Below are 23,946 nucleotides of genomic sequence, written 5' to 3'. Positions count from 1 at the left end.
CAATAAAGTCATAATGCCATAGGTCAAAAAGATGATATGAGTACATAGCATTCTCTCAATCCAGAAGCCAAAGAAAAACAAAGTATTATGTTTGTTGCCAAAATATCATGGTCTGTATATTAATATATTCCAGGAATGTCGATGACAATTCCAGGCTTCATGTACAGCATAGTGTATAAACTATATTTTAACAAGTGGTCTGCCCATAATATCGTTACAGATTACAGTTGTTTATTTGGAAACAAAATGATAAGCCTGACAATTAAAGAAATGTGACAAACAATAGGCTTACAGAGAACCACTCTAAGCTGTGTTTCTGGGACAACAAAGTCAAACGAAAAACCTTAAATACAGAAAACTGAATATTTACAGATAAAAAATAACCAAAGATCCGAACGCTTAACGTTTATAAACTCTGGATGCCCAGAACTTCCTGTTCATGCCTTTTCTTCTCTGCTTCGGCTGAGTCTGCAGCATCTGCTTTCATTCGATCTGCTTGAAGGTCGGCCTCCATCAATTCCTTCCGGTCTTTGGCGCTCAATTTCTTCACCTGTTCGTCCATCCAACAATATTCAAATATGCAATTAAAACATTAAACATGATGCCAATTGAGTATTTAATTAATTGCCATGATTATCGCCTCACCTGTGAAACAATGAAAGCTTTTACATACTGCAAACTCTCCCACACGCTGGTTCCTGCATCCAGAACGCCCTTCTTCACTTTACTTCCCACAGAAACACTATGATCATTATTGCCGCTGTTTGGGCCGAGTCCCTTATCGTTCTCCATTTTCGATGGTTCGTGGATTCGAAATCTGGTGATCCTCCGCGTTTTCAATCTCTAGACGAAGGAACGATGGGACAGCCATCGCAAAACGTGTCGTGAAAATAAGGGAGCACGTATATGCATGAAATATCGATGTGGCTTCACGCCTGTAGTTGGTGTCCTTCAAATTTTGAATTAAAATCGAGGAGCCTGACCGACCTAAAGTTGTAGAGTATAGATGGCGTCTCCATCTACTGCAAACGTGTGGACTCAGGCTCTTACGAATTCCATGGGCTTTCGTTAAAGTTCAGTTTACTTTATGGCTGGGGAATTTCGATGGGCTTTTTTAAAGCCCACGGGATCAACCGTCAGTGACACTTTTATCATATTTATTATTGAAGATCATGATCATAAGGAGATAGTCATTATTTCATCATTCACCATACATATTTTAATAATTCATATTTTATGATAGGAAATTTAATTTTCTCTTTTCATGTTATTAAAAATTATTAAATGATAGTTTGTAAACTTTATTAAACTTGATTTAGGATGCAATTCTTATATTTATAAAATTAAATTAATCTAAAATTTTCAATGCATTCTTTAAATTTAAAAACTTAAATTAATTTAGATTTTTTAATGCATAAAAACATAAATAAAGTACAGAAACATAAATTAAGTTCAGATTTTTTTAATTTACACAAGTTATACGACTTAGGCAGAATTTCTATGTACACTCAATTTCAGGTGGGAAGTGTATGAGAATGTCACTTAGTTAGAATTTCTATGTACACTCAATTTCAGGTGGGAAGTGTATGAGAATGTCAATTTCAAAGAATGTCACTTAGGTAGAATTTCTATGTACACTCAATTTCAGGCAGGTGGGAAGTGTATGAGAATGTCAATTTCAATTGGGAAGTGTCTTGATACTCTGACATAAGATGGGAACAAAAGCTATATTTCAAAAATGGACAGAGATAAAATGTGCAATAGTCATTATGTTACTAGATATGTCATATTTTTTTTTTAAATTCATTTTACTAATAGCTAATTCGATAGGTTTTTTTTTTCAATTCATTTTACTCATAACTAATTTGATAGGCTTTTAGAACAAATATAATTAATTATACATCTCAAGAATGTTTATGAGTGAGCGATCTTGTTCATGTTCCAAAAGGAACATCAAAACTCAATTTTTATAATGAATTTTATTAAAAGATATTTAAAATGTATATTATAATTTAAAAATATATTTTAATTGTCTGTTTGGGATAGTTGAATTGGTATGGTTATGGAAATGAAGTCTTATGGAACCGGAAGTCTTGGGTTCAAATATTGTATTATCCCCCTGATCGAGGTGAGAAGTTGGACATGATGAAGATGTAGTCCTACCAAGCTTAAAAAAAGAGAAATAAAAAATATATATATATATTTTAAAGTTCCCAATGGGGGTGAGTACAGAGAATAACATGGCCATTGGGCCTCATGAGGAGTGACAAATGGACCACTGGGGAGGGTTGTACCTCCCAGTCACCTCTCCATATACGACAGAGGGAATGACGTACAAAGACATTCAATCTTGGGCATGTGAGTAAAAAGTGTCTCGGGAAGGGGAAGTGTTGATGAGTTGATAAGAGGGATGAGGTAGGAGCCGCAAATTTGTTTAAGTGCTCAGGTCTGGTGGTGGAGCTACACCTGGTTTCCTAATCGACGATGGAAGCGACGTCGAAGGCGTGACAACATTGATGGTATATTGATTTTGTTTGGGGAATTGTGGCTTGCTACATATAGCAGAGTCTAACTCCTAGTTTTTCTCGGGCCTTGTAGGGCGGGACTGGGTTGGTAATTTTTGGGGGAAGGAAAATGTTATTTCTGGTTTATTGGGGGCAAAGAACATTCTTGCAAAAGCTGGAAATGCCATGGTGAGGGCGATGATCAGAAGGCGCCAAGCTTCTTGAGAACTATCGTCCTCTTGGTAGTCGGATCCGTACAGTGGAGTGACTCATGTGGTGGGGATAGCGAAGGTGGTGCTAGAAACGACGATCGAGATGGCTCCCTGGGCTTCAAACATGCGACCCTAGCTCTCGGGTAGTCTCACAAGCGAAGGGAAGGCACTTCCACCACACGTTGGAGTAGGCAGGGCTTTGGGAGGCTAGTCTAGTGGATGGAAGGGTAGCAATTTAGGTCAGTTAACGGGGTCACACTCTCAGTTGTTGTGGGAGCACTTGGACGATGACAGATGTGCCATATTCCTCGACATGGGCGGGCTATCCTCCCAGCAGAGCCAAGGAAAGTGAGGGAGGAGGCCCTCACATTGGCAACCATGGTGGATGGAAGCAGGAGGAATGAAGTGGGCATGGCTAGGGTTCTAGGTTCTGGATCGCGTGGAGGGCGAGGTAGTGGAATTCGCGGAGGTTTTCGTTCGACTTCTTGAGGAGGAGACAGAGGTCGGGGACAAGTGGATCAGCTTGGCGATAGTGGCAGCACGAAGACATCCTACACAGGCAACAACTCTCGGACGCTTGGCTCTCAGAAGAATGGTGAGCATAGGAGAGGTCAATCCACTCAAAGGGATGATTGTGATGAAGCCCCTAACCCACAGGGATTGCAACATTGTTTCTTGGAAAATTGTCGTGGCCTAATTCAATCCTTGATGGACCGAGGAGATGTGGTAGAGCGAATTAATCAAGAAAAGCACAAGGAGCTGATGGCAACTCTGAAACGTGTGCACTACTTCCAGTGCTAGGTTAGGGAGCGAGTGGTGGTAGTCTATTGGGGACAAAACCATCTAACAGAGAAAGTGGAAAAGTTCGAGACATGGGTGACGCACTTCAAAGGGCATGTTCAGTGAAACTCCCATCCTCTGCCTCCTCTAAGAAATGCTCCGGATAACCCAGCTTCTGTCACCTTAGATGATTAGTATGTCCTATGGTTTTCTTTATGTTTTATTTGTCTATTGGAGCCTATGGGCCTCTCATTTGTGGACACTACTAGCATCTTTTATGTATTGTTGCCATCTTCTGTAGACTTTGGTCAACAAACCCGATCGGGGTGAGACAACATGTTTTTTGAAGCATCAGATGTATATCTTTTCTCTGAATGAATAGAATGTTGACTTACAATATATATATATATATATATATATACACACACACACACAAAAATTATAATATCTTATAATTATGTTGAGTTTACCTTGGAATTGGGTTTTTATAATTTAATGGTAGGAATTTAATTTCGAGAAAATATGAGTAGTATGGTAATTATACATTTTTCATTTTTCAATTTAATTAAAAAAATATCATCAAACTCTTTTGCTTATTTTGACTTTACTATGTTTTTCCTATTATGTGTTTTTTTAAATGTATATATGTTTAGTTCATATATTATTTTTAAATGCATATTTCGATAGTTGTTCATATAGCAGATAGACTTCTTGAGTTAAACTGCATAAGTAGGATTAAACATCTTACATTGTGGGTAGAAACTCCCCATCCTCAATTACAAAAAAAACGTTTTGATTAATGATGTAAGTGTTGAGGAAAAAATATAAAGAAGGGACAAGATTAAAGGAATAAAGAAAATTTTATGAATAAAGGTCAATAATAATAATAATAAAAAAAAGAAAAAGAAGAAGAAAATTTTAGTAAAAAATAGTTGTTAATATTGTTAAAAATATTAAATTTTTGATAATGTAATATAAAGGAAGTAAAGGGAAGGGGGTGGAAAATGAACCAAAAAAAATAATAAAGTGGTTTAAACATAAGAAAAATAAATCAAAATTAACCACTCATATTATTTAAAAAATAAATAAATTTCATAACATAATATAAAGAATATAAGATGAGGAAAAATTAAATTCATAAATTGGTTTAAATGACTAGAAGAATAACAATAATATTTTGGTCAAAATTAGTTGTGTGTGCATGTATTTAAGTTGAGGTCAAAATTAGTTGTGGGTGCATGTATTTAAGCCGAGAGAGTTAGCTTATTTGGGCGAGTCCACGTTATTAAAGCAACACTGTTATTGAGAGGTCACGGGTTCAATTCTCTGGATACTTTTAGGTCAGGCTTTGTCGTTGAGCTAGAAGTAAGTGGTATTATTAAAATAAGATTGAAAAATATTGGAAAGAAAAGAATGATCTCTCTTCCCTATATTCAAGGCAGTTCATTCATTCAAAAAAGAACATTAAAACCATGTTTAAACCCTATAAAACTTTAAAGAAGCTATTCAGATCTGTTAAGGACATGAGTGACTTGATGCAAGTCCCTAGTATATACCAAATTCATTTCTCTTGCAATAAGACCTACATTGGACAAATAGGTTGTTCCTTCAAAACCCGTCTCAAAGAACACATAGTTGACACTCATCATAATCGTGACTCCAAATCAGTGATTGTTAATCACTTTCATAACTCTAAACACCTGATATACTTTAACCAAACAAAAAATTTGACCCCTGATGTATGTTACCATTCCTGTATTATTCAAGAAACTATGGAAATTAAATGGTACCAGAACAACTTTACTAGGGAAGACGGTTGCAAGTTTGGCCAATCGCAGAAACATGTCATTCATTAGATTCACTCTTAGGTTTATCTTCTTAATCCATCTCCTCTCTATATTGTTCTACTCATCCTCTTCATCCTCCTCTTCTATCCCCTCATCCTCTCCCTTATTTAACACCTTCCCCTTCTCCTCCTCCCTCCAGTGTTTCATTTCTTCCTTTCAATTGAATCTCTCTAGTTTCCTTTTTTTTCTTTCATATGTTTGTCTTCCTATATCTCTCTTTTTCTCTTACCCCCTAATTCCCTCTTTGTCTTTCATTAATTTTTCATTTGATTCCTATATCTCATTTTTTTCCTCTATATTAAGTTCTTTATTTTGATATCCCCCCCTTTTTCCAATCTAGTCCTCCATAAATATTCCAATCCCTCCTCTCTTATTTTTAATGCAAATGGTGATTAATGGTTAGAGTTTGAATTGCTAAGATTTGGAAGCCTCCTATTTGTTTTCTACTTCCTTACAGATCTACATCTATCCTCATAATAACCACACTAAAGAAAATAAAATCCCCCAAACCTTCGCTCTACCCATACATTTACACAAAATAGAGAGGGAGATGGAGTTGAATGAATTTCCTAAAGTTTGGACTATCAATCATGGACAAATTTAAAAAATATTCTCTTTATATGTTTTTTTGTAGATGTTAGTTGGATAAAATCTTAATATCACATTATGTTTGATCCTTCTTACCTACAACCAAATGATAATATCTTTGATATGGTTTGTTTTGTTCACTAGTTGCTCTGTTTGGGACACAGTTTTCCAACGACTGCAACAAGAATCTACCATGTTGAAGAATTGCATGTATCTATGTATCCATGAATTTTTTGGGAAAATCGCTCATAATTTACCTAGTTGGGGATGTTTTAAACAAAACCCATGTCGTATATTTTTCACATTTTATTTAGTTTCCTCATACATTTGTCTGAAGTTAGGTACTCAATCTTGCATGGCACAAAATGCCCGAACTATTTCCCTTGAGATGGAGCCTTGTGCAATCAAGGTAGGTGTGGGTTATGAAACATGGATCCATGTCACAATCCCTAAGAACAAAATACATGTTCCTAAATTTCCATTGGAGCTACGTAGGTATGTCAACCATAGAGGTTTCTCAGAGGAACTGCACATAAGCTACAAGAACCATGCTAAGAAAATGATAATTAATAAAAGCAAGGATAATCCTCTACAGTTTAAAAAAAATAAAGGAAAATAATGATAATTAACTAAGTTAACATCTGGAATATTTTCATAGTAGATTTATGAAGAAATGGGTTAAGACTGGCAACAGACAGGCAAACAAGTGTGATGAAAAGGCAAAAAATGGGTGTTTTGGATGTCCTCTTGCAAACTTTTTGGCCATTTATCCCTTTTTAGGGTTGAATTACATATGGAATTTTCGATGGTGTTGGATCCCGCCAACATGCAAGGGGGTCTCCCTGATGAAAAGTCCCAATTAGACTTCACACCATTTGGTGTAGGAGCCCTTCCAGAAATAAGGCCCAATTGCCATTTTTCTTAGAGATTTTCCTTGGCTGCAATGGTCAGGATGAGAGATTAATGTACATGTATTTTCATATGAATAAGCGAGTATTCCTTGTGGAATGTTTAGTTGTAGAATGTATCAAGGTTCTTTTACCGAAGGGGAAATAAAAGTGAGCCTTTAAGAGAAGAGTAATAGTACTAATATAATAAAGATACACGTGAATATATATATATGAAAGAATCGTTGATCAACTAGCAAAATGGTTCACATAGAAGAAACGATCGTTAAAACAAATACAACACACCTTGAACAAGATAAGCACCAAAGCCACTGAAATAATTCAATTTCTATAGTACAGATGAAAATAACATATATCACAGAAACGATTTTGTAATGGAAATATGTGGACCTATGATGGAGGGAGGTTGATCAGGTGCTCATGTCCTAAGTGTCGTAAAATGCTCAAAATTTAAAGTGCTTAGAACTGGTTCAAAGTTGAATGACTGGAAAGTGCTCGTCTTCCCGATTTCGGCGCCGCAAACGGTTCGAAAAACGGTCGCCGTATGAGGAAGTTATGGCAAAAAAACAAATTCGTCCAAAACCGACTTTCCTAGCCAAAGTTATGACCATTTAAAGTTTCTCCAGTTTGCCCCTAGAAAAACTCCAGTTAGCTCCACCAATTATGGCGGGTCCGCCAAATTTGGCGCTCCTGCCAAAATTCCGCCAACTTAACTGCAGTTACATTTAATGTTGGTGGTTGCCTCGGATTTCATGCCCGGAATATTCCTTTTTAAATTTTTTTTTTTGAAAAATTAAAATTTCTAATGTTATGGAAAAATTCTTCTTTTCGCCATAACTTCCTCATACGACGACCGTTTTTCGAATCGTTTGCGGCGCCGGAATTGGGAAGACGAGCACTTTCCAGTCATTCAACTTTGAACTAGTTCTAAGCACTTTAAATTTTGAGCATTTTACGGCACTTAGGACATGAGCACCTGATCACGCCTCCCCATTGGGAAGCTTTTGGACCCCAAAAGCCTTCAACTACCTATTAAAGAGGTGAGGGTACAGCTCCCTCACTCTGTCCACCTCCATCCACTTTTCCTTGTTCGATTTGTTGCCTTTGAAACCAACCCAAACATAATCTACACTGCCCCTCCTTGAAGTGCGTGTCCTTTGGACCAAATTTTTTTTTTTTTTTTTTTTTTTTTGGGTATTTTCGACCTTCTGAAGCCATTGGTGCAAGTCTTACAGCCATATGAGGTCATTTGCAGATTTTTTAGAGCCGTGAAAGTTCTAGGAGCCACCAGGGCCCAGTTTTGTGAAGACTGTATAGGGTTGCAGGTATCCATTGGAGGTGATCCAATAGTCAATCCTGAAGGATTCAAGTGTTCTGAATCCATTTTTGCCATCTATTTCACCTGTAGATGCTTCTATTCAGCTGTATTTTCAATTTGAGCATTTAATAAAAACAAGGACAAGCCCGGTTGGGAGCTTTGGACCCAGCAGACGTAGCCCTGGAGGGGGTGAACTGCTTTATCAACTTCTTTTGCATTTTTGGTTGATTTATTTTGCAGAACAAATTCATTTTAATGTGTTAAAACAGTAAAAGGAAATAAATCTGCTATGCTTTAATGGGTCATGAACAACTGAAAATTTCATTTGTTTTCTTTCTGCAAGACATGGAAATCTTTTAAACATGTTTAATTCTGAATTGAATACCTTGCAAACAAATTTCAAGTGCTTTCAAATTCAGATCAGAGGTGAATGGAGGGTGAACAGTGAGGGTTTCAGATAGTTGCAGAGGTTGATCTACATGGAGGGTCATAGAGGAGGGAGCTCCACTCCCTCCTATAAGGAGGCCATAGCCAGTAGAGGCAAGAAACCTCTAGAAAATGCCAGAGGTACTGCTGAGGAAGGGAAAAGAAATATGGAAGAGGAGATAGAAGGAACCAAAACTAAGGAAAACAATAGCACAAAAGACAAGGAGGAAGAAGACAAAAAACAGGGAACTAAAGACAAAAAACAAAAGGGACCCTGTAAACCCAAAGCTGAGATCACACCTAGAGTAGTTTTAAATGATCCTGCTCTACAGGCCCACAGGGATCACATGCGGACTTACGATATCATCTGTAAATTCATGGGATTATGGCCCACTAAAAAATCTTTACAGACATGGATCAAATACCACTAGAAACCTAAAGGGAGCATTGACCTACGTCTTGGGTCAAAGGGATTCTTCACTGTGGTGTTCACAAATATTGATGACAAAGACAGAGTGTTTGAAGGAGGGCCCTACTTCTATGCAGCAGCTGGTCCTTATATGTAGCCATGGATGATGAATTTTGTCCAGGAACGTGAGACTTTTACTTCAGTATCGGTCTGGGTAAGGCTCTATTCTCTACCTCTTGATTACTGGCAAATTGAATCGTTAGCTGCCATAGGCAATAAATTAGGTCGTTTTGTCAAAGCTTTTGAAGCCACAAGAAGGGGAAAATATGCTTCCTTTGCAAGGATATGTGTGGAAATGGGTCAATCCGAAGCTCTTTCAGATGAAGTGATCTTGGAAGTTTTTGATGAAGAATGGGTGCAAACTGTAGACTATGAGCATATACCGTTCAGATGCCGCAAATGCCATGAACATGGGCACCTATTCAGAGACTACCCGCTCAGTAAAGTAGTAAACAAGAGCAAAGCTAACACAATGAAGGACACTAATAGCTTTCACAAAGTGGTAAATAGAGGAAAAGGCGGAAAAAGAGGGCCAAAGAAACATCAAAATGAAGGGCAACAGGTCAGTCAGAACAAGTTCCAAGTTCTTGAAGAAGATGAAGAGATTACAAAAGAAGATCAAGCAATGGAAGGAAGTCCTGGGGAAAAGGAGAAAGAAGAAAACCGTGAACAAACACAGGATATTGATTATCAGAAAGAGACTATGATGAGTGATGCAGAACTAGAGATGGATCAGGAAATGACCCAGAGTGAAATGGAACTGGAGGACCATGAGCTACAGGAGATTCTTGACAAAGAACACCTAGATTTGGAAGGGTTCTTGATACAGGGAACCATGGGAGGGGTAGATTCGTTACCTCAAGAAGAGCTTAATAGAATACAACAATTGTTTTTATGGAAAACTCAGGCTAAGGGGTTGGAGAAAGGAAAAAACATTGACAAGCAAGATAACATAGGTGTGAAAATGATGAAAACAACTCCTGGATTAGCAACTAGAAACCCAGGAAAGAAAAGAGGTAGAAAAGAGAAGAATTGTTGGGTTGTGTTATATTCTTTCCACAACTAATTAGGTTGGGCAAACCCTATATTAGGTTGGGCGAACCTACCTATGGTTTTTGGTCCATGGTTTTGGACGCGATGGTTTTTGGTCCATGGTATTGGATGCTTCGGCATGTATAAATATGTATTGTAACATTGAAAGGAATATAATGAAAAATAAAGTTGGTAGTCCTGGTTTTGGGATCTAGGGGAAAATCTCTCTGTATATGTGTTTTATGTGTTATGCTCTCGCATTGTTTATTTTTCTGTGATTTAGAATTCGTATGCAGGTAATTTCTGTACGGGGTTAAAACCTACATTTGGTATCAGAGCTGTTTTGGCTTCAAGGGGACGCCTTTGTTGCTAAGGGGTTTCGCTCGGGCCTGTGGTAGACCCTATCAGAGTTTTGAGTTGTGGAAACTCAAGATGGAGGATCTGTTGGTGGATAAAGGTCAGTGGATCGCGGTAGATCCAGGTACTAAACCAACGGGAGTGACCGATGAAGAATGGAAGAAGTTGGATCGAAAGGCAAAGAGAATAATATGATTGTGTGTCTCAGATTCAGTATTGCTGAATGTATCAGGGGAAGCTACAGCGAAGGCTTTGTGGGACAAGTTAGGGACTTTGTACCAATCTAAGTCTCTGGTGAACAAAATGTTCCTGCGGAAAAAGCTGTATAACCTGAGGATGAAAGATGGAGACTCGGTGACAGAGCATCTGAACGCATTTAATACTGTGGTAAGTCAGTTAGCATTTGTTGATATTAAAATTTCAGATGAAGATAAGTGCATCAGTTTGTTGTGTTCTCTACCATATTCGTGGGATAGTCTGGTTATTGCAATAGGTAGCAATGCAACTGCTTTGCAGTTTGATGAAATAGTCTTAGCCTTGCTCATGGAGGAGATGAGACGGAAAAATATGGAGAGCCAGAATGGTGATGCCTTGTCTGTATGAGGACGGTCCCAAAATAGAAACAAAAATAAGTCATCGAGTGGGAGATCTAAATCTAGAGGGAGATCTAAATCTCCAAGAAAACCTGTAAAGGTGGTGTGCTGGAAATGAGGAAAGGAAGGGCACTTCAAAAGGGATTGTAAATCTAAAGCTCCTGATAAAGGAAAGGGATCTGATGATGCTCCTTCTTTAGAGGCGAAAACCACCTCAGATGAAGGTGGGGATGCGTACTTGGCTTCTTCAAGTACACATGTAGATCATGAGGCATGGTTGATTGACTCAGGTGCATCCTTTCACTTCACTCCCCATAGAGAGTGGTTCTATGAGTATGAGAAATACAATGGTGGTGATGTATTCTTAGGAGATGATAGGAAGGCTAGAATCATTGGTCGCGGAAAAGTAAAGTTGAAGTTGCAAGGTGGAAGGGTTAGAACACTTCCGGGTGTTCTACATATTCCTGCATTGGCCAGAAATCTGATTTCTGTAAGCAAGTTGGATGATGCAGGCGTAAAAATAGTGTTAGAGAAGGATACCTACAAGATGGTTCGGGGAGCACTGGTATTGATGCGGGGAGTTCGGATTGGAACTATGTACAAGCTGCAAGGTATCACTGTTGTTGATGAGTGCAACATTTCTGTGGTCCCTGAAAGTGGAGCTGAAAATCTAGTGGTCTTTGGAGAGAAGACAATGCTGTGGCATCAAAGGCTTGGACATATTGGATAGAAGGGCCTTCGAATACTTCATGGTAAAGGTATGGTAGAAGGTATGAGTAATAGCTCTCTGGATTTTGATTTCTATGAAAATTGTATATATTGGAAGTAGAATCGGGTGAGTTTCCCCTTTGGTACTAAGACGGCGAAACAGAAATTAGAGCTTGTGCACAGTGATATGTTTGGACCTGTGAAGGTTTCATCACTGGGTAAGTCTGTGTACTATGTATCATTTATAGATGACTTCTCAAGGAATACATGGATATATTTCCTTAAGAGGAAATCTGAAGTCTTTGACAGGTTTAAAGAATTTAAGGCTCTGGTGGAAAATCAGACAGAGAAGAAGATAAAGGTGCTGAGGATAGATAATGGTGGAGAGTTTTGCAGCAAGGAATTTGAAGAATTCTATAAGGAGTGTGGTATAGCATGACAGAAGAATACTCCATATACACCTCAGCAAAATGGAGTCGCAGAAAGAATGAACAAGACGTTGATGGAAAGGGCAAGAAGCATGCTCAGTGGTGCTGGGTTAGGATAGGAATTCTGGGCAGAGGCGGCGGATACTGCATGTTACTTGGCCAATAGGTCACCTTCATCAGCATTGGAGGCTAAGACTCTACAAGAAGTATGGACTGGTAAGAAACCCTCTCTTTCACATCTGAGGGTATTTGGATGTGATGCATATGCATATGTGTTGTTCAGAGAGGTAAAAGATGTTATTAAACATGAAGTCCAACCAAAGGAACCTGAGAAGATAGAGTTTGAGCTAAAGGAGGAAGAATCAAACTCTGCAGCAGAGGAGGAATCAGAAGATGAAGAGCCACAAACTCCATCTCTGAGAAGATCAATTCAAGAAAGAAGGCAGCCAGAAAGGTATAGTCCATCTGCGTTCTGTTGAAATTTTTCTTTGTCTGTTACTGATGATGATCCCAGAACTGTGAAGGAAGCAGTAGATTCAGAGGATGGAAAACTCTGGAAAGAGGCCATGGTTGATGAAATGGCATCTTTGCACAAAAATGAGGCTTGGGATCTAGTGGAGTTGCCAGCTAGAAGGAAACCCATTGGTAGCAAATGGGTGTTCAAAAAGAAGACAAATGCAGAAGGGAAGGTGGAGAAATACAAAGCTCGGTTGGTAGCAAAAGGTTATTCCCAGGTGTCAGGAATTGATTTTGGTGATATTTTTTCTCCTGTTGCTAAGGTAACTTCTATTAGGTTACTTTTATCTGTTGCTGCTGCTTTTGATTTTGAGGTAGAACAGATGGATGTGAAGACAACATTTCTTCATGGGGATTTGGAAGAGGAAATCTACATGAAGCAACCTGAAGGATTTGCGATGAAGGGTAAGAAAGAACTGGTATGCAAGTTAAAGAAGTCTCTGTATGGGTTAAAACAGTCACCAAGGATGTGGTATCAGAAATTTGATACATTTATACGGGGACTTTGCTTCACCAGAAACAAAGTAGATCACTGTGTGTATTTTAAATTAATTGGTGACCGTGTTATTTATCTGGTCTTGTATTGGGATGATATGTTGCTAGTTGGAAATGACAAAGAAATTATCCAGGATTTGAAGACCCAATTGTCCTCCAAATTCGACATGAAAGATCTTGGTGCTGCAAACTATATTTTGGGCATGGAAATTAAAAGAGATCGGGCAAAGAGGAAGCTCTGGTTAAACCAGAGGAAGTATGTCAAGACAATACTACATAGGTTTAATATGCAGGATAGTAAACCAGTGAAGGTTCCTATTCCCGTAGGTGCGAGGTTATCTGCTGAACAGTGTCCCAAGACACAAGAAGAGGAAGAGGACATGTCCTGTGTTCCATATGCAAGTGCAGTCGGTAGCCTGATGTATGAAATGGTTTGTACTAGACCAGACATTGCAAATGTGGTGGGAGTATTGAGCAGGTTTATGTCAAAACTAGGGAAAGAGCACTGGACAACAGTGAAGCGGGTTTTCAGGTATTTGCGTGGCACTAGTGATTATGGTTTGTGCTACCAAGGAAGACCAGGATTGGACAGAGTGTTGGATATTCGTGGCTTTGTTGATGCAGACTGGGCTGGAGATCTGGATCAGAGAAGATCTACAAGTGGGTATGTGTTTAATCTATTTGGAGGTGCATTCAGTTGGATGAATAAGAAACAATCTGTAGTGGCACTATCAACTACAGAGGAAAAATACATGGCAGCCACTCATGCAAGCAAGGAAGCAGTTTGGTTGCAGAGATTGTGTTCAAGTATGGGGTTAGTACAGGGAGCTATAAGAATAGACTGTGATAGCCAAAGTGCAATTTTCTTGGCAAAGAACCCTACTTATCATTCAAAGACAAAGCACATTGATGTTCAGTATCACTTTGTGAGGGATATGATAGAAGACAAAAAGGTGTTTCTGGTAAAGGTGGACACTTTGAAGAATACTGCAGATGCATTGACAAAATCTGTGAGCTCTGAGAAGTTCTCTTGGTGTAGAGAAACAATGGGCATTTCAGGGTTGGAAAAATGACTAAGCTCTCCTGTGGCCCCCTGTGGAAAGAAAACAACAAGTGGGAGATTGTTGGGTTGTGTTATATTAGGTTGGGCGAACCTACCTATGGTTTTCGGTCCATGGTTTTGGACGCGATGGTTTTCGGTCCATGGTATTGGATGCTTCGGCATGTATAAATATGTATTGTAACATTGAAAGGAATATAATGAAAAATCAAGCTGGTAGTCTCGGTTTTGGGATCCAGGGGAAAATCTCTGTGTATATGTGTTTTATGTGTTATGCTCTTGCATTGTTTATTTTTCTCTGATTTAGAATTCGTATGCAGGTAATTTCTGTACGGGGTTAAAACCTACAAGAATGAACTCTTGATGGAGTGTGGAAAGCTAATGATAGATTCATGTGAGATGAAAGATCTAGCCAGCTACTCTATTACAAATCTTGAATTATGAAGTTCACATCTTGGAATATCAGGGGTCTAGGTAGTAAAAGAAAGAAGAGAATGCTTAGTAATAGAATGAAACAAGAAACGTCGGATATTATCTTCATCCAAGAAACAAAATGTTCCATTCAAAAATTAAGACAAATTCATAACAAATGGCTCAATAGATTTGAGTTTCTAGAAGTCAAAGCATAGTATACAATGGGTGGCATACTCACTCTTTGGAACCCCCAAAAAATTGGCATAATAGTTGCTAAGGCATCCAGGAATTATTTATCTGTAGTTATTCAACTTGTAGGATATAGGGATACCTATATGGTCACGAATGCTTATGGCCCTCAAAGAATAGATGATAAACTCAGGTTTCTAGATTCCCTTGTGGATCTCAGGGACAGACATTCAGGAATACCTTGGATCATGGGAGGGGACTTCAACATGATCAAATCTATTTCGAAGAAAAAAGTGGGAACCAGAGCTCTAAGTAAAGACTCTTTAGCGTTTCAAACCTTTATAGATAATATGAAACTAGTTGATACTAATACAAACAATGGCCTCTTTACTTGGAATAATAAAAGAGGAGGAGAGTCTCATGTAGCCTCTAAGTTAGACAGATTCATTATCTCAGAGGATCTTATGCTTATAGATAAGGAAGTAATAGCGAGAGTTCTCCCCTTTGGAGGCTCAGATCACTGGCTGGTTCAACTAGAGATCAAGGGCATAGGTACTCCCAGGAACAGACCTTTCAGATTTGAAAATATCTGGCTTTCCCACCCAGAATTCATCAACAATATTGAAAAATGGTGGTCAGAAGATTTGCAGATTCAGGGAACAAGAATGTTCCTTCTACATAAAAGACTAAAGCACATCAAGCTCAGGCTTAAAGATTGGAACAAGAATGATTTTGGCAACATTTTTGTGGAAAAAAATCTGTTGAAAACAAAATGCAGGTTCTCAACCAAGCTCTGATCACGGAAGGCTTTGATAAAGTCAAAAGTGATCAAGTTGATAAACATCATCAAGAATGGGAAAATCTGTGTAAACAAGAGGAAATATTTTGGAGACAAAAGTCTAGAGTTCAATGGCTAAAAGAAGGAGAGCGTAACACTAAATTTTTTCACAGATCCACCATGGCTAATAGAGCTCACAACAGAATCTCTTCGATCAAGAATGAGGATAGGGAGCTTCATATCTCCCATGAGGACATAGAAGCTGTGTTAGTTCAGCACTTCCGAGGCATAACTCAGGAAAACAATTCAGACATAGAACATTTCATCAGGGATGTAACTAGTAACATACCTAAGCTGGTGTCTAGAGAGGACAATTTCAACCTTAACAGGCCATTAACTGAAGAGGAGGTCAGTGAAGTCCTCAAAGATATGCAGAATGGCAAAGCACCAGGCCCAGATGGTTTCAATGTGGATTTTTTTAAAGCTTGCTGGAATATTGTTAAACAGGATATAGTGAATGTAGTCGAGGATTTTAGGTTGAACAGAACTATTCTGAAAGTGCTGAATACCTCCTTCATCTCCCTGATCCCTAAACAAGACATCACTCAAACACCTGATAAGTATAGACCCATAGCTTTATGCAATGTGGTTTACAAGATAATATCCAAGGTAGTGGCTAACAGACTCAAACCTCTACTTCCTACTCTAGTTTTAGGGGAACAATCCGGTTATGTGGAAGGCAGACAAATTCTAGATAACATCATTCAAGCTCAAGAGGTGGTTCACTCATTAACTAGCAAGAGGCAGGCTAGAATGATCATGCAATTGGACATAGCCAAAGCTTATGATAAGGTGAACTGGACCTATATCAAGAAAGTTCTTATTGCTTTTGGATTTGATCATAACTGGGTCAGATGGGTTATGGCCCTGGTGACTTCCTCCAGCTTTTCAATATTGGTGAATGGCTCTCCCTCTGAGATTTTTAGTCCTTCTAGAGGCCTCAGACAGGGAGACCCGCTCTCTCCCTTTCTTTTCATCCTCATGATGGAAGGACTTGGTTGGTCTATCAAGCATGCTAAAGTAACGAGTAAGATTAAGGGCCTGCAACTAACTGAGAATGGTCAGGCACTAACTCATCAACAATTTGTAGATGATACCATGTTACAGGGAATCCCCACAGTCAAAGAAGCTACAACCTACAAACAAATCCTGAATGACTTTGCCATGGCTACAGGTATGGAAGTTAATCTCTCCAAATCAAAAATCTTTTTCTTTAATACCAATATTGCTATTCAGAGAAATATCTCCAGAATTCTAGGCTTTCAAAGGGATTCCCTCCCCTCAAAATATTTGGGAGTTCCTCTAACTACTAAACTGATGCACAAGAGCATTTGGGAACTGTTGATCAATAAGTTGCAGGATAAAGTCAGAAAATGGACCATCAGATCTTTAAATCTAGCTGGTAGGTTGGTACTTACAAAGGCTGTACTACAATCAATCCCTGTTTTCATGTTATCAGCTCTCCCAGCTCCAAAAGGAGTCTTACAGCAATTCAAAAACATCCAAAGAAACTTTCTTTGGGGTAAGGAGGAGATAAGGAAAAAATGGGCTTTAGTTTATTGGGAAAAAATCTATAGACCCAAGGACCACAGAGGCCTAGGATTGGATGATTAGGAAATTTTTAGCAACGTTTTAGGGGCCAAACTATGGTGATGTTGGGTTCAAGATCCAAAGGCCCAATGGGAAAATATCTGGAAAGAAAAATATGCTAGCTCCTAGCAAACTAGTGATCTCATAAGAATGTTTGGAAATATAAAGGGCTCATACATCTGGAACAAAGCCTGGGAGAACATAAATCTAGTATAAGAAAATAGTTTCTGGGAAATCAGAGAGGGAGATCTAGCTCTATTCTAGGAGGATAAGTGGAAACAAGAACCAATACTATTAAAAGAGTACTTTTTAGGGCTTAAGCATGAGACAGATACCCAAGGATTAAATAAATTAAAGGACTTCTAGGATCATACTCATCACACAGGAAAGTGGAGAATCTCGAGAAACATGGATTGCAGAGACGATAGCCCCTTGAAAACAAAAGAAGAGGCACTAATGAAAATGTTGGAACAAAGGAAGATCTTAGTAATAGGGGGACAAGACCAACTAAGATGGGGCAACAATAAAGAGGGAACCTTTAATCTTAAGGAAGCAAAAGGTATTCTCCTTGAGTTGGATTCCCATGTTCCGGATAATATTTGGCAGAACCTATGGAGGCACCAAGGGTGGATGAAGATCAAGCTCTTCATGTGGTTGGTACATCACAAGAAAATATTGACTTGGGATAATATTAGGAAAAGGGGTGTTTTGGGGCCTTCTAAATGCCAGCTCTATGAAGCTCAAGAGGAGACAATTGAGCATATACTCAATAGCTGCATTTTCACCTCCTGGTTATGGGATGCATTTGCTACCATTTTTCAACAAACCGACAGGGACAAAGGGAGTATTATTAATACCCTCAATAATTGGAGAAGAAACTTTTTGGATTATGAATTTATTAGCTCGGCTTGCACCCTAACACCAAGCTTCATTATATGGAATGTCTGGAAAGAGAGGAACAAGAGAATATTCAAGGATGAAAAGAATCCCCCTCATTGCCTATTTGAGTTGATCTTGAAACAGCTTAAGGAGACAGTGGGAACCACAGTTCGTAATTACCCTAAAAATCCTCCCTCAGAGGCTGATTTAAGAATTCTCAGGTAGCTGGGTATGTAGGGGCTCATTCCTCAAGGCCTGGATAGGAAAGTAATCTCAATGGATACGGAGAAGGATTTCTAGCATCCTCCCCCAGAAGGTTATTTGAAATACAACATTGATGGGGCTTCAAAAGGCAACCCGGGAACTACTGGTTATGGAGGGGTTTTAAGGGATGAAGAAGGACGCATTATCTTCATCTTCCATTGCCATTTAGGAAAAGCCACCAACAACATGGCTGAACTAATGGCTTTGGAGCAATGCTTAGAGTTTCTGAAACAGGACAACTGCTTGAATGTGATTATAGAAGCGGACTCTGAGTTAATCATTAACTCGGTGAAAAGAATTAGTTGTGGAATAGTGCCGGAGAAAGTCTCAAAACATTGGAGGCTAATCTGGGTTTTCCAAAGAATTCAGGGTCACCTCCAAGGACTTCACACAGTAAGTTTCAACCATGTTCGCAGAAAGGCCAATAAACTGGTGGATCTTCTTGCCAACCAAGGTGTGAGCTGTACAGAAGGCAGGGTTTCGATGGAGTGGCAGGAGTTGCCTCAGAGCAGACTAAAAGCTCTTTGTTATGAGCAAGCGGAAGAGGACAGGGAAGTGTTTCGATACAGAGCCAAGGAGGCAAGTTCAAAATGATTTGACCTCATTGTGATTCAACATTGTCTAGCAAACTATTCTTTGGTGGGGGCAGACCACTGTCGGCCTCAGAAAACCCCAGAGTACATGAACCGGGTATCTCATTTTATCGGGTAGTCGAACAGTGGGAAGGATCTCCACATTCCATGGTTTGAGGTTCAGGATGGAATCCTGTCTTTTCTGCATCCATTTTATCCTGATTTTCCTTTTCCAGGAGGTAAAACCGCTTCCATGGTGGTTTTCGGCTAATCGCATGGCTCTCAAGTGGGAAATGGTTTTAGCGAATTGGAAGCGATTCCATTCAGCTTCCTACACATGGCAGGGGGTGGAAACGAATACTGCCTCCATCACACACTAATGTCTAGAGACCTTGTTCCGTGCGATATTACTCTCAACTGTTGGATTTCACTGAGCGGATCTACGAACAAGAATGATCGTGCTGTTGGGTGGGGTGAGGCCGTTAAACACCGAACATCTTCGCTGGGAGATTTCTCCCTCTGTCATTGGATTGTGTGAGGAGAATGGATGGTTTTTAATAAAGATGCAAGTCTGGGGGTTGGTGCATGGGAGATTCCACGTTTTTTCATAAGTTCTTCTAACCATATGACACAAATATGGTTTGTATTCTAAGGGTTAGGAGGTTACATTTGTAGGGTTGGGGGTCATGCCTTAGGCGGCTAGTATTTTATTTTTCCTGGGTCCATGGCATCGGGTGGATGTTTGTACATTATGTAAACTATTTTCTGGCTTAATGAAATAGAAGGAACAACACTTGCTTTAACAAAAAAAAGAAAATAACATATATCACAAACATCCAAAGAATAGTCTTACAACATTTACAACATACACATTAAAGTGTGTTGGCTCAATGAGCTTCAAGTATTAAACAAAAGTTCCAAGATACATCGGTACAATGAACACAAGTAGCTTTAATAGTGTATTCTTAGAGCTACCACTTTCTCCTACAAAAGAAGTATTTTCTTCTCTAATGCCTAGTGGGAGGAGCCAAGGTGAAAAATTCTTTTGCGTGAGCTATGTGGGTGTATATATAACAAATGGGGCGACTATTCACCTCCCTTGTGACTCTTGGACTTCCCTCATCACTCCTTGAATTCCACATGACCTTTTTATTTCCTCGCAAATTTTCACATTCTATAGGTGACTCTTGGACTTCCACTTTACATTACATTTCTCATATATTAAAAATTACATAATCATATCCAAAAATGATGACTCATATAACATCTTGACATGACACCTTGACAATACATGACATCACATTGATGACATGGACTCAATGATGATGTCGCAATGTCAAGCCACTCTTTTTTATGTTGTCTTTGTGTCTTCTTTAAAGATGGTACATATTCTTCTCTTCTTCTTTCGTAAGGCTTGAAAGTAGGGATTCTTCACTATGGTCTAAATATTCAACTACTATCACAATTTGGTGTCCCTTCATATTCTCATTCAATGATCATTTTGTATTTGCAACTTCATAAGTGTCTTCTAGAATAGTTTCCTTCTCTTTCTTTTCAATCATCATCCTATCACGTAAACATATAGTACCTGCAATTGGAAAACAGTCATGGCAAGACAACATCAGCCTGAAAAATGCCTAGTCTAACCTGCTTCATGAAAATCATTAATTGAGATAGAACTAGGTGTTGGACTAAGAAGCAGACTGAAGGATGGCATAAATGTGAAGTTCTAGAGGTTGAGAGTGATGATTGAGGTTTGATACTGCGCAATGCACAACTTAGGGAGGCCTTGGTAGGATGCTTGCATAGTTGAGGAGCTTAGTGAGGCAGTCTTGAGCCTCGAGGTTGTCCAAAGCACAATTTTGGAGAGAGAGAAGCCTATGGATTACACAATTGCGCAACTCATAGAGGAAGCATGATAACTTGAGGCTTGCAACTATGTAGTGCATAGAAGAAGGTTAATTGGGAGGTTGAATTAGGTAGTTTTGGAGGTCAAGGGGCTAGGGTTGAGCACTAATACTACATAAGGTATAGCCCTTGGAGGCAGGAACTACACATTTTATAGTTGCAAGAGGCAAGGGCTAATCTTGAGGGTTGACACTGTGTAGTGCGCAATTCCAGAGGGTTAAGTGAGGTCAAGTTGCTTGAGTAGGAACTTTCCACGATTTGACTAAGTGCGAGATCAGTGAGGTATAAGTGCAACCAGGATTGAACTTATGAATGATAATGCACACTCAGTAAAATTAACAACATAACATTAAACCTCTTAGTACACAAGAACAACATGATCCCCTTAATGTGACGACAATACAACAACCTCCTCCGAGTTGGACACTTAAGATAGACTTTCTGAAGACAGTGACAACACATGTAAGATAGTGCATGAACATTTGGGAATGGGTCTAATATATGTCTATATGATAAGTAAGACCCATATACATCAAATTTACCCCTTGAAATAGACCAAAACATTGTTTTTTTTATGTGCGACACTTCCCATGCTAAAAGATGAAACTTTGGTTTTCTTCCAAAAGCGACTTGAAAACTTATAGAATAAACATGGAATGACTCTTACTAATAGAAACAACAACATGCAATGTCAATGTAGGCTATGGAATTTAGATGTAGGTGAAAATTTTAGAGGGTGTTGTAACAGTGACAATCAAAACTTAGTACTTCAAAACTGACTTGTCTTGGATGACTAAAAAATCAACAAACTCCATCTCAGGAAAAGATTCCAATCTATCCTTATCTCTACTAAATTCAATGTTCATCACCAAGTGGAAATTTCAAATTTGTGTTTATAACATCCCAACACCATTTCACTTTCCCAGGCAACTTTGAATTTAAAAAATTTCCAATTTCGACCTTATTTAATTTGCATGCATGGTTTTCTATTGAAAATTGTTATAGGAACCAAATGGTAAGAAAAGGCAATAATTCTCTAGTTATGATAGAAAGTCAAGTTTCATCTATAACAATGAATTCACTCTCTTTCTAACAAACATAAATCAACCAGTTTGAAAACCAGTTGTTTTGTGCTTAACTAATTTGACATTACCAACGAAATTTTTATTTGAAACCTCGTTCATTAAAATCATTAAGAAAAAAACAACTATAGCACTCAACATCACCTGTAATTCCCTCTAGTGACTTAAAAATATAAAAATCAGCCTTGAGAACTTCTAATAATATAATATGTTAATCCATCGTCACTCTCCCAATTAGGAAACAACAGGAACTTCCATCATTACATCATTATTGCAAGAGTCATTTCTGAATTTCCGTTTAAAATGATTTCGTTTCATTATATGATGTTGACTATACTTTAGTTGAATAACTACTTGTTTTTGAATCTTTCATCAAACTAATCCCTATTAGAAAAAAAATTGTGCCCTCTCATATCAAACTTTTAAACTCTTTATATGGTTTTTCCTTGAAGATGAGGAAAATTTTATTTCTTGTATCTATCTATGTAGCACATTTCAATTCCCATGGACGATAGATCCTATGAAATCCTTGGAAAAGCCCCGGAATTTCACAAGGTTAGAAGCAAAAGCATGTAAAGCAAATTGTTGTATATTTAAGTGTGGAGGATGGAATTTTATTGGGTAATTGGGAATTTTGACCAAATAACATCATAAATTAACTAATTAGGAAGATATCCAAAAAGAACCCCTAACCTCTACCATAGTCTAGCTTCCTTCCTATCTCAGGTTGTTGCTACCAGTTCAGTGCCTCATCTTGACATTCTAAAAAATATACTATATTCAATCTTGCAAGGAGCAATATGTAAAATATTGTCACTGCATCACTATCAACTATGAACATGGGGACTATAGCTTATAACTTGGTGACTTTAGTTTTCATGATCATCGACCAGAGTAAGGAATTGTTTCCATTACAGACATTAAAACCTTTGTTTTTCTTTCTCTACAATAGTGCAAAATGCAATAGATCATGTTGGCCACAACCATTTGTCAGTGGAATTGCAAAGGTTGTATATTATCTAGAACATAAAAATTTTCCATATGCAACATGACCCTTGAGATTTCCATGGACCTAAATTAGATTTCCTTCATATTGTAAAGGAACATATAGATGCGACTAAGAATCAAGAATAACATGTAAAAATAATCACCCAGGAAGAGGTAAAAGGTCATTCAATTTGGAATGTATGTCCAGCCTATACATCTTCAGTATGGTTTCAAATCCACCCATAAGCTCCAAAATTTAAAATTCAATGCAAAGGAGATTTCTATTCCAACTGTAACCTTTAATAATATTTGAAAATTGCTATGATCATGTATGTAACAATTGATTTTCGACAACTTTGTAAGTGTAATCAAGGTTATGGGTTGTCCTTTCTTCACTAGATATTTAGTTGCAAGTTTTCCTGTAGCAAGGTAGTTTCCCACTAAGATCAATGGCATGAAAATTCCAAAACATAAAAGAACCAAAGAAAACATAGTTCCAGATATTACAACACCAGAAGATTTCTCACCCCAAATCAACAAATTCAATACAAAGAAAATACATAAACATTTCTAGTAAACCCACACTTTTTGTGGATTGGCATAAGTTTGAAACACACAATGGCTTGGAGAGCATAAAATTTGCCTCACCAGAGGATAAGCCAACAACTTCACAGTGTGATGAATATTCAGGATTTACTACTTGCAAAACAAGTAAACAAATTTCTAGTGTTTGTTATAGCAATAATATCTTGACCCTCCTTTAGTTGAGTGATATCATTAGGAATATCCATTGTGTATCTCTCATGCCCTATCAGGCCAAGTGACTGATCTGAAATTGGAGGAGAACTTATCCTTCCTAACAACTGAACGTCCTCTAATGCTTTGCAAGTAAACAAAAATGGGTCCTATATAAAGAAGTTTTATGTTCTCTTCAAGGATGATGAGTTAGTTTCCATATGAAATTTGAACAAGAAACATATCC

General features: G+C 38.3%; 1 protein-coding gene and 1 pseudogene across 1 annotated transcript; both read right to left on the bottom strand.

Moving 5' to 3' along the window:
- Window positions 1-273: 273 nt before the first annotated feature.
- On the bottom strand, window positions 274-892 carry LOC149230924 (uncharacterized). The gene is made up of 2 exons (XM_089376166.1): window positions 646-892; window positions 274-550 (listed from the first exon to the last, which is right to left on the bottom strand). The coding sequence occupies exons 1-2, from the start codon at window positions 790-792 to the stop codon at window positions 407-409; spliced, it is 291 nt and encodes a 96-aa protein (XP_089232292.1). The 5' UTR covers window positions 793-892; the 3' UTR covers window positions 274-406.
- A 22,758-nt stretch (window positions 893-23,650) lies between these two features.
- Window positions 23,651-23,946, bottom strand: part of LOC149230923 (putative aconitate hydratase, cytoplasmic) — a 91,786-nt pseudogene continuing 91,490 nt past the window's right edge.

Source organism: Pinus tabuliformis, chromosome J, assembly GCF_031772625.1.
Source record: "Pinus tabuliformis cultivar Carrire ecotype Pingquan chromosome J, CPIR1, whole genome shotgun sequence".
Taxonomy (NCBI): domain Eukaryota; kingdom Viridiplantae; phylum Streptophyta; class Pinopsida; order Pinales; family Pinaceae; genus Pinus; species Pinus tabuliformis.
Note: the sequence above shows the minus strand (reverse complement) of the source record. Positions and strands in the feature narration are given on the sequence as shown.